This window comes from Grampus griseus (genome assembly GCF_964374135.1).
Source record: "Grampus griseus genome assembly, chromosome: 17".
NCBI lineage: Eukaryota > Metazoa > Chordata > Mammalia > Artiodactyla > Delphinidae > Grampus > Grampus griseus.
In genome coordinates, this window is record NC_139011.1 from 59547115 (window position 1) to 59559678 (window position 12564).

The 12564-nt window shown below is 33.5% G+C and overlaps 1 protein-coding gene across 1 annotated transcript in view; it reads right to left on the bottom strand.

Moving 5' to 3' along the window:
* ZC2HC1A (zinc finger C2HC-type containing 1A) overlaps positions 1-12564 on the bottom strand; it is a 60681-nt gene that overhangs the window by 10857 nt on the left and 37260 nt on the right. The window contains exons 6-7 of the mRNA XM_082675282.1: positions 11770-11869; positions 11041-11140 (exon numbers count right to left, since the gene is read on the bottom strand). Coding sequence (XP_082531408.1) covers positions 11041-11140; positions 11770-11869 — 200 coding nt within the window. The remainder of the gene's footprint in view (positions 1-11040; positions 11141-11769; positions 11870-12564) is intronic.

Sequence of the window (12564 nt, forward strand, 5' to 3'; positions counted from 1 at the left end):
CCCATTTTAAAGTTGAAGAAACTCATATTCAGAGATTAAGTGAAGTGCAAAGCTATTACATGGCCAGAGTGTTTGAACTTGAATTTAGGTGGGTCTTATTACAAATCTTATATTCAATATGCAAGCCCATCCATGAGGTGTATTCTACTCTACTTTTATACAGCCTCTCTAGGGATGTTGTAGAACTATCACATGCCTTTTTAGGAACTCAATCTCTGAAAATTCATTGCCAAAGGATGGCAATTCCTCCAAGTAATAAGAGTTATAAGAGAATCAGGAAGGACACATTTCTTTTTTGGGGGGGCTCTAGAATAAAGTCTTGTTAGAAATCCTACCACCTTCATATAATATGTACATGAGATATATAGATAATGCAAACAAACCCATGCATATACACACACAACTTCATTACCAATAGTTATTCAAATAATTAGAAAATTTTAAAAATTAAAGAAAAATATAAGGTTATCAACTACAGTTTCCATTATTCAATGCCAATCGTGTACTTTTAGTAACATCTATGAAGTAGAATCGGAATGTTGAGAACCATTCTTAAGAGACTGGAGAACTAGAACCATTCTGAGCAGTACTTAAAACACGTTGCCCCAGTCTCACATGGTCAACACATTTTTCTTCCTGGCCAGAGTCTGAAAAGTGCTACCCATATTATGTATCTATAGTCTGCCTGCTGTAGTTCAAGCAATAACAAAGAAGGTTTAATTTTGGAACTGCACTTAATCTACCTCACTGCTAATCACTGTTTCTTTGAGATCTGCTTCAGAGAGTACAGAGAGCTGGAGTACAAAGAAAAAGGCTCAGGGCACAAATTTTTCCTTCTAGGATTTATCACTAACTACTTAAGAATAACACATGATGGCTGCTAATGCATCAAAGACTTTTCCCATCTTTGTTTTATTGTATATCTAGTTAAATTTATTATAATCTAGTGTTAAGAGAATGTTGTAGCGGGCCTTGGTTTAAAATTTAACTAAGTAAACTCTATTTAACAACATATTTTTCAATGTTAATATGTAGTTTAACTTATGAGACCCTAAGTTCATCATTTTAAGATGAGAGGGCTAGACTTGCTTTGGGGGCCCAAACTAGTAAACCTTGAAGGCCTGTGCAGGAGAGCTCCAAGACTGCCACTGCCACTCTTGCCTCACTCAGTCTGCTAGGCCAGTACACAGAGGGGAGTGTGCTTGGCAGTGTCATAACCTTTTCCCTGTTTTATGTGGAATTTGTAAGCATCTAACAAAAAGACTGAGGATCCTGGATTGAATGTTTTCTAAGATTTCTTTTTTCTCCAGCTTTTTTATAATAATTTATCGTCTGCTTAACTAAAAGATAATCTAACAGTGTTATATATGATGTAATATTCCCCGTATTCTTCTTTAAAAAATGTTACTCCTAAAAAAGAGCTTCATAAAAATAACAATTATTGAAGGTGACTCCTATTTCGACCCCCTAAAAATTAAAATTTAATGGAATAAAATGAAAGCTCTAAAAACAGATTTAGGACAATAGAAATGTTCATCAAAAATCAAAGTGTGATAAATCCTAGAAGAGTATTTAGTACTTCTTGGCTTAAAAATGATTAAAATAAAAAAAAAATTAAGTATAGGAATGTACAAATTTACAGTGTTCCGTTATATAAAGCCTTGAAGGAAATATCTGAAAAAGATTAATCAAACTGAGTTACAAATACTTACTTGTAAATGGGTAATAACTCATGTCTTTTGATGGCACTGTCTGATTTTGTATCACTGTCATGCAACCTTTGCACATGTCTTCCAGTTCGAAGTGGAGGGCCTAACTTGTCCATCTTACTATTAAAATATATAAAGGTGTACCCATAAGGAGAATGCTACTGTTTGTTTCTTTATATTAAAAAAAAATTTTTTTAAGACATTATTCTGGTTCATCAGAAATCCAACCCCCAAGCTCTTAATTATCTGCCAGGGTAAGGACTAACGTCAAAAAAGAATCCTCAGATAGTTCATACAATGTCCATTATTAGATATAAATATGCTGACTATGCAGGCCACCCTGCCAGTTTTGATAAATATCCTAACAAATCCCACACTTATACACAGCAGGGCAATGGAATCAATAAAAAAAAACTTTAGAAGGATTTGTTTCAAAGAAAATTTGTGAAGCCAGAGATGAACTGAAAGTTGTTAGTCTGGTAAATAAAGACAGATTTGACGTTTGTTCTTGTGGAGCTCACAAATAATCTAATTTTCCCCTTCCTTGAATCATAGAACCTTTCTCTGTTTTCTTTTTTATTATTTTATGATTTCCCCTACCTTTAAAAATTCCAAATATAGAATAATGAATCAAATAATGTATTTTTATCTTTATCCCTATCTGACTTTCTAACAAAGAATGACTATTTCTAAAATTTATCCAGAGAAATGTAAAACATGATCCTATGAAAATGTGGATGGCAATTCTAAAAATCACATGTAAAAAGGTTAAGTGGCCATGCCATCTGAAACTTACTAATTTTTTTTTAAACCAGAAGTATAAAGGATTTCCATCTAGTGAATAACAGAAAAACTACAGGTTTGCAAAGAACTCATTGTTTTACATCAACCAAATTATATTATCACCAACCAATATCCATTCATAGTAGGGAGCAGGGAAAATTAAATTAGGAAACTAGAAGTATCTTAAATGACTACTGAATGACACATCACTGCTTGATAACTTAAAAAGTATCGGGCTTCCCTGGTGGCGCAATGGTTGAGAGTCCGCCTGCCGATGTAGGGCACACGGGTTCGTGCCCCGGTCCAGGAAGATCCCACATGCCGCGGAGCGGCTAGGCCGGTGAGCCATGGCCGCTGGGCCTGCGCGTCCAGAGCCTGTGCTCCGCAACGGGAGAGGCCACAACAGTGAGAGGCCCGCATACCGCAAAAAAAAAAAAAAAAAAGTATAGTTTTTTTAAAGGGATTTTTTTTTTTTTAACTCATTTAAACCCTGAGCACCTACTATGTATCAGGCACTATGCTAAATTCTGGGGATATTGTGGCAAATAAGACAGACCTGATGCTTTGTTCTTACTAAGGAGTTTAGTGTCTAAAAAGAATTTGTTCATTCCTCTAGATAATAAGGGTCTCGAAGGAAGGACACATTTTATCCACTTTCTGTTCCTTCAGTATCCTATACATAGCAGGCATTTTGATGTAAAAGGTGATATTAATATTTTGCTGGTGGTGATACTTAAATTAGGTGTTTACATCATACTCCCAAAAACATTTTAAAGGATTTTTTAGATGCCTCCATTAAATATGTGTATATATATCAAAATTTCTGAAATTTCTGAGACATGAGTCTCAGAACATTAATTCTGAGACTCATGTCTCAGAATATTAATTTTATGGGCTTTATTTGTGAGAGATTACTGGAAAATTCACCTATTTCGAATTTTACTTAAGAAATCAGATTTCTCTTTAAATTACTTAATAACAATCAAAACATTATTGTTCCAAACAGTGTTTATCTCACAAAAGCCATCTGTGGATTTGGAAAAAGAAATAAAAGATCTTACTTTCTTCCTCAGAAAAAAGTTATTGCAATTAAAATTTAAAAATTTAGAAACATTTTAAAAATGAATTCCTCTAACATGATAAGAACTATTAAAATCTTATGTACGATAAAACAAAGGAGATGAGTAAAATCTAAAGGTAATTATCTAGTGGGAATATTACACATTTTCCATATATGAAAAAACTGCTAGTATTTTTCAGATTTTAAAAACGTAATTAAAAGGCAGTTCCAATGATGATTTTACTGTACCACATACCTGTGTTATGAAATTCAACTCAGTTGATATATCTACCTATGTATATGTATGTGTGTGTTCAAATGTTACTTAGGCTAAATGTTAGCATATGTTGTATTAAGCTCAAATCACTTGAACTTATGTTCCAGTAAAATCTGCTACTGTTATGCTATGTTATTATCAAGGTCTAACCGTACAAAAATAAAATTTAAAAATTTCATAATGTAATCAAGATTATATAATACATAAATTTATACATAAAGTATTTTCTATAATTTTTAATAAATATAATTTTATATAAATGAATTTATATATTTAAGTGTTTTTACATATAAATTTTGCTTACATATATATTTTAAATACCATGAAATAATAGTCAATGTTGGGCTAATTAAATACATTTTAAAATTATCCTGGGACCTAATTAAACTTAAAGGCTTTTGCACAGCAAAAGAAACCATTAACAAAACAAAAAGACAACCAACTGAATGGCAGAAAATATTTGCAAGTAATACGACCTTTAAGGGGTTAATATTCAAAATATAAACAGCTCATACAACTCAACATTAAAAAAAACAAACAAAAGACCTGAATAGACGTTTTTCCAAAGACACCTACAGATGGCCAACAGGCACATGAAAAGATGCTCATCATCAGAGAAATGCAAATCAAAACCACAATGAGCTATCAAAACTTACACCTGTCAGAAAGGCTACCATCAAAACGACCGCAAACAACAAATGTTGGTGAGGATGTGGAGAAAAGGGAGCCCTTGTACACTACTGGTGAAAATGTAAACTGGTGCAGCTATTGTGGAAAACGGTAAGGAGGTTTCTCAAAAAACTAAAAATAGAACTACCATATGGCCCAGTAATTCCACTCCAGGGTACAGATCCAAAAAAAACACTAATTCAAAAGGATACATGCACCCAATGTTCATAGTGCCATTACTTACAATTGCCAAGATATGGAAGCAACCTAAGTGTCCATAAACAGATGAATGGATAAAGAAGATGTGATATATACATATATATGTACATATATACACACACACATACGTAATGAATACATACATACACACACACACACACACACACACACACACAGACATACCGGAATACTATACAGCCTTAAAAAGAAATGAAATTTTGCCATTTGCAACAATATGGATGGACTTGGAGGGTATTATTATGCTAAGTGAACATAAGTCAGAGAGAGAAAGACAAATACTGTATGGTATCACTTATATGTGGAAACTAAAAAATAAAATAAAATAGTGAATATAACATAAAAGAAACAGACTCACAGACATAGAGAACAAGCTAGTGGTTACCAGTGCGGAGATGGAAGGAGGGAGGGAGAGTTTGGGGCAAGAGATTAAGAGGTTCCAACTACCATGTATAAAATAAACAGGCTACAAGGATATACTGAACAACACAAGGAATATAGCCAATATTTTATAAGAACTATAAATGGATTATAACCTTAAAAACTGTGAATCACTATGTTGCACACCTGAAACATATAATACTGTACATCAACTATACTTCAATAAAAAATTTAAAAGGTAAAATTATCAGTTTATGAAAGAAGACCTTTCAAATACTTAAACGGTTCCCTAAACTGACTCGGATCCAGACCATTTACCATCTTCATATTTATTTTAGTGAACAAGAACACTTCTTTGCTCACGTCTCCTTTTCTATTAAACCCCTTCTTTTCTGTCCCTATACCTTCAGTAGTACTAAAGATAAGTCAAAGCAGGAACAAGATAAAGGGATACTTGAAAAGAAACTGAAATCTTTGCAAAAGTAGTGACATATTTTCAAAAGCAATTTAAAGTTTTAAACCCAACTGATTGCTCTTTGGTCAAAGTTCCTTCCTTCTCTATGTCTTTCTTGGTCTTGCACACCATCAGTAACTGACTTAAGGAAGTGAATAAAACAAGTAAAGGAACCAGGAGTTCTCTATTACATGTTTGGCCTGCCCTCAGGGGCCTTAGATGTTTCAAGTTATGAAAAAAAAATCACCTTTGTTGATTTTAATATTGAATTTATACATCTATCTACATTGGGGGTTACTCTGTTAATAAATTTTGAAAAAGTACAATGAGAAATCTACTTTATAATGTATTTTTACATTATTTACAAAGTTTGAGAAATTTCAATTTGATAGTAGTAATTATGGACTATCAATATCAATGTTTTTAGAGTGCCTCTATGCTATTTTTCTTTTAAAGGGTCCAATTCAGTAATGACAGTGATACACTCAAGGTCTGAAAGAAATTAAGGCAGGAATAAACAAATCCATTCAGCAGTAAAAGAAATCTTGCTACTGCTAAGGAAGAAAAAGGAAGGTATTTTGAAGCCAAGCAAGCACACCTATACAGGGTAAATTTGGTGCAGAATAAGCAATTCTACACACAACGTAGAATCCCATACGAAATTCAAGGATATGTCCTGAAATTGGCACCTAGATTTGGTCAGAATCAACATGAAAGTGTATTTTTAATCTCTTATTGTTCTTTCAATTCAACCACAGTAATGTGTTTGAATGGATTAATGAAAGGTTTTTTTTAAAAAAACCCTTTGGTTCACGGGAACACTAATCTTTGGCCTAACTTCCTAGATATTCCACATGACTTAAAAACAGTTCCATTCTTGGGAATAAATGAAGAATCCTTAAAACCCATACCTTCAAATTATAAATATCTAATTCCTATGACAACTCGCTCATTCAGAAAAAAAGGGAGTGGCAAACTTTTCCTGTAAAAAGCCAGACAGTAAATATTTTAGGCTTTGTAAGCCACACCATCTCTGTCACACTCAACTTTGTCACTGTAGCATGAATGCAGCCACAGACAATATATAAACAATTGGGTGTGGCAATGTTCCAATAAAAACAATTGTTGGGGGCTTCCCTGGTGGCGCAGTGGTTGAGAGTCCGCCTGCCGATGCAGGGGACACGGGTTTGTGCCCCGGTCTGGGAAGATCCCACATGCCGCGGGGCCGCTACGCCCGTGAGCCATGGCCGCTGAGCCTGTATGTCTGGAGCCTTTGCTCCGCAACGGGAGAGGCCACAACAATGAGAGGCCCGCGTACCGGAAAAAAAAAAAAAAAAAAGTACAAAAAGATCACCTGTTCTAAAATATCAAAATTCCATACATGAGAGCATGCCAGTGTTTTAAGATTTTGAAAATCTAAATGAAAGGCAGATTTCAATGATGATCTTTAAAATTTTACTATAGTTATGATAAATATCACTAGATTATCCTGTATTCCTAGACAAAAACACTTAACTTTTTGTCAAGCTAATACATTTCTATAGATGATAAACTCTTCAATTTTGACCTAGACTTTTTAAAAGGACTATCTCTAGTTGCATGTAACTGCTATGATATCATTAGCATATCTAGAAAGGAACAATACTTTGGCAGGCTTTCCAAATATTCATAGCTGAATGAGCATTTTAAAAAATATTTGGCAACAGTATCAATCTATTTCTAATTTGAGACAAACTTTAACCTAGGGAAGGTCCTTGTTTATTGTTGATACCATTAGAATGAACCCTTAGAAAATAAGCCACTCAGTCCTGTACGACTAACAAAGCAGAATAGATAAAATAAAAAAAATGATGTCTGAAATAATTTGGGGAAAAAATTTATCAAGTGGTATTTTGTATCTTTGTAGACATCTATAGCTCTGATAATTTGAGGCACTCAAAGTTTTGAAATCTGTCATAAAATTAATGACAAATTAATTTTAATCCTAAACTCATCAATCCTATATAGATAATGTAGTATCTCAATTCCATGGCAAAGTGAGCTTCCCTAGTCCAACAGCCTAAATCATTGTTATTCACAAAAGAATTCAAACTCTGAAATTCTAGGTTGTGGCATTTCTATATCAATATTAAAAGACAGAGAAATTCAGAAAAATCTAAATAATGGTCCACACAAACCACACACATCAAAAGATTGGCTTATAAGAAAAGCCTGCTTCCACTCATACAAAAATATACTTAAAAACTAGACATTTGGGCTTCCCTGGTGGCACAGTGGTTGAGAGTCCGCCTGCCGATGCAGGGGACACGGGTTCGTGCCCCGGTCTGGGAAGATCCCACATGCCGCGGAGCGGCTGGGCCCGTGAGCCATGGCTGCTGAGCCTGCGCATCCGGAGCCTGTGCTCCGCAACGGGAAAGGCCGCAACAGTGAGAGGCCCGCGTACCACAAAAAAAAGAAAAAAAAAACCTAGACATTTATTTCTCACTTTTGTTAATATAAAGTATGAGAAACTAATTTCTTTTTTTTTTTTAATTAAAAAGTGCTCCTTACATGCATTCTGTTTCTCTAGTTTTACCACATCTATTACATTATATCTCAAAGTAAACTCCTGTTTTTCAGAGTAACTGAACAGAAGTAAATCTTTGAAATTTGACACTTTAGCTATTGAAAATTATCAGCTGAAGTATTCATTTAAGCTGGTAATTAACCACTAAGAAAAAACAATTCTCAAGACATGACTATGTAAACTCTCTGATACAATTCAAGCATGGCAATATTTATTTAAAAGCTCTGTGTTTCATCATACGTCTAAAATCTCTAGGAGTAAAGAAAATCATCTTTTAGCTAAGAAAAAAATTTTCTATCAGGGGTATGTTTTGCTTAAATAAAAATTCTGTTTAAATCAGTCAACCCACAGGTTGTCTAGAATTATCAAACATATGAGAATTTTTCCAAGTAAAAAGATAAATTTTTCTGTGGTATGACTCCAATATATGCTAAACATTACAGACCACTGATATGTATGATTAAAGCTGACCACAATAAAGATTATATATACCAGGCTCTAAATAATCAAGCCACTAAAACGACTCATTTTACTAATCTCAGAAGGGTGCTCAACTGCTTGAACATCACAGCTAGTCAGATGTCTTAATTCTATCTTTACTCAATCCTGAATTATCTGTGTCAATAAAAATGATTATTATCATATAAACCTCTAGTAATTTTCTTACCACTACCAGACCATGATTCTGTGATGGGTCAAAAAATTGACAAATGAGGAATTTATTGATTCACTATTTTTTTCATATATTCACCAAAAATTTGTGTGCCTATATGCCAAGCATTACACTATTTACATTTTGTAGTTATATCTGTAAGCAAAGCAGACACAGGGCTTTGCTATCACAGAGCTTATAATCCAGTAAGGGCAAGAGACAAATCATTACCTCAATAATCTAAAAAACATAACCAGCTGTGCCACTAAATAGTCATGAAGGATTCTATTCAATATAGTAATACAGTAATGTTCCAGTTAATACAGTAATATATTGATCAGAAGCACACATCACCACTCTCCTTCCAGTAGTTGGAAACAACGCCTTTAACACATAAGGATCATATATAAAATTGGGATTTAAATAGTTATGTTTGACAGTTTAATATAATATGGGACCACCAAAAATTTTAAATCTTTATAGCACTGTAGCAGCACATAACTTATAAAATTCTTGTGCCTAAAGCCTTTGCTAGTTAGTAAAAAATTTTCTCCTAAAGATAAATGTTGGTCAGATTTTCTTAGATCATCTGTCAAGGTGTAAGCAGTCACAGAAAGTTGTCAGAGCGAGACAGAGAAAAGAGATATGCACAAAGTCATATAGGTATTTAGGGGCAAAGTAGGATCTAGAAGCCTAGCTTTCTAATCCTAAGTCAGTAACCCTTTGCATCTTACCAGCCAGCTTCACATGTCCTCTTTTAAAAACGGTGTCAGTACAACTTAATAGTGTCAACTGATAAAATTACCAGTATGAAAGGAAAGGTACTAAAAAACTACCAGCCTTTAATTCATAATCAACTAAATGAAACTACTGTTTGTAAAGTTAAAACATATTGCTATGTCTATACTTCAGTTAAATATCTAGTGGGTCAACTCAGCAGAGAAGCAAAACAAACAAACAAACAAAAATCGATGAGTTTTTTTTAGCACTGGAAGATGAGCTTTTTACTTTTCAACCACCTGTTCTACTGATAACCTGTCTCTTTCTTAAGGATAGCCAGTCTCTTCTTTTTGGAAGCACAACAAAGAGGAAAGACATTTAACTAATCAGATCTCGGTCTTTTTCTACAATAATTACATTAAACTCTTTTTAGGTCTTACACTTTCTATGTAGTCCAAATTAGGAAACAAAAGGCAGTTAGTCTCTATGGATAGTTACCATCATATATATTTCCTACATAAAAACCAAAGTGAGAACCTAGATCTGAAAATAATGTACGCTACGTTTCCTAAATCAACTTTATCAGTATGTGTAAAGATAAAGAATAAGGCCGCATTGCCAAAGATAATCATATGGCAATTTCTTAATTTTCTAGTTTATCAAAATGGAAAATGAGTTTCTACTGGAATAGAAAGACTTCTATTAAAAACTCTAGTGTTATCAACAAATTTTCCCAGATTAAAATAATTGTTGAAAGCTTAATTATGCTACTTTATTAAAAGCCATGTATATAAAACCATAGAAAGACAAAAAGTATTTTAAAATTATTAATTTTTTATAGCATCTATCAAAGTATACATGGAATTTGTATCCCACATACTTCTCATAATAGCAGGATCATCTTTTTAAAATTTATATATATTTTATGATTGTATAATATTCTTTTGTAGATTTTCACAATTTGCTATTCAAACAAAGCTAGACATTTGGGTTTTTTTTTTTTTTTTTTTACTTTATAGAAAAAACATGAAAAGAGACCAGTGTTTACTGCCAAAGAGACTCCAATTTGTATCCTGCTTCCAACTCTTAACAGCTGTGTAGCTTTGAGCGAATTACTCTGCTTCTCTGATCCTCTCATCCTATGGCAGTGGGTAGTTTCAATAAAAATAATGTAAAATATCTAGCACAGTGCCTGATACGTGCTTAAAAAATAATGATTATAAAAATCTACCATATTTTAAGTGATTTCCTTAGACTAGATTCCCAGAAATAAAATCATTCAATCGAAGATATGAATGTTTTTAAGACTCTTGATAAATGCCACCAGATTTTCTTCCTAACTGGTTATACTAATTTAGATTCTCAATAGCAGTGTGTGAGCTCCTGATGAGCAATATGTTAAAAGACAAACTTAGAAATTAAGATTAATGAAAAAGCCAATTACCTAAACAAAATAAAACCTTAGTATCATGTGTGTATATATATATATGTATGTATGTATCACTAATAAATTAAATTCAATGTAGACTTACCCTACATGAGGGACTGCTATCCCTTTATGGGAGGGAGACAAGGTCTGAAGTTTGCTTCCCAAAGAGCTGCTAACTGAAGACACTTTACCTGAAGGAACACCTTATAATAAAAAAGGTATTAGTTTTAACGACAGTCTGAAAAACAAAAATCACATAAAACAGAGCATCTGACAAGGAAAACAGTGCTTTAGTGGCAATAAATCTTTGTGGCAAAATAACAAAATGAGTTATCAAATAAGAAAAAAAAATTAAATAAAATTTCCAGGGAACAACATACACATCCTTCATTTATAATTTCTGTATTTCTTTCTTACAATTTATATACAAATAAAGATACACTTCAGTAATCAATATTTCCTTCAAATCATTAAATATTTGTCTACTAAGGATAACTGTCAAGTTCAGAGAGGGATAGGTAGAAATGAGGGGAAAAATACTGTGGTCAAAGAATCAAGAGAAGAACTTGGTTGACTATTCTCAAGAGATGATATATCACTACAACACTGAAGGTAGACATATAGCTAAAAAAAAAAAGGACTATAAAATATCTAAAGTAGAAGCTACTGAAAGTTACTTTATTTCTAAACCAAAATAATTACTTATCCTCCACATCTCATCCTAATTATAAATCTATTTTGAATAATCCAAAACAGAATACTATATTCATTTCCTTTTGTACCAACACTGTTAAAAGAAAAAAAAATCAAGTTATTTTATGGATCTCATTACCTACAACAGTTTTGCTAGTGCCACTTGGCTGTGGTAATCGTGAAGATCCTGATGAGGTGGCTCCAGGAGAACTGGACTTTTTAAGTGCAGGAGGCTTATACTAAAATAATGAAAATAAAATATTTGATCATCATCACTCTTTGATTATGGATTGTAAACCAGTATTTCAAAAGCATACATTACCTTAAATGACCAATCTCTTTATTAGTTCCTGAATTATCCAAATTTAGAAAGTGTAGGTTAAAATATATCACCTCACAGAGAGGTTTCCCAAAATATGTTTCTTCTCAAAACTGGAGTACTAAAAGTTTGGCTCAGATGTTGTACTGCTAAAATAAACTAAGAGCAACTTTTCCTCATTCAAAGAAAACAAAATGGATGAAATGGAAAAAAAATTTCCTCAATGTTAAGATTTTTTTTTTTTTTTTTTTTTGCGGTACGCGGGCCTCTCACTGCTGTGGCCTCTCCCGTTACGGAGCACAGGCTCCAGACGCGCAGGCTCAGCGGCCATGGCTCACGGGCCCAGCCGCTCCGCGGCATGTGGGATCTTCCCGGACTGGGGCACGATCCCGTGTCCCCTGCATCAGCAGGCAGACCCCCAACTACTGCGCCACCAGGGAAGCCCTCAATGTTAAGATTTTAAATGCCAACCATAATAACAGAAAAACTTCGAAACACCCAATGATGCTCACTCAGTGGTGTAGCTTTAAAGGTCAATATTCTTACATGTTCCTGGGTATGGTTTTATATTTCATATATATAATCCAGTCATATTTCTTACTGATAAAAATTCAT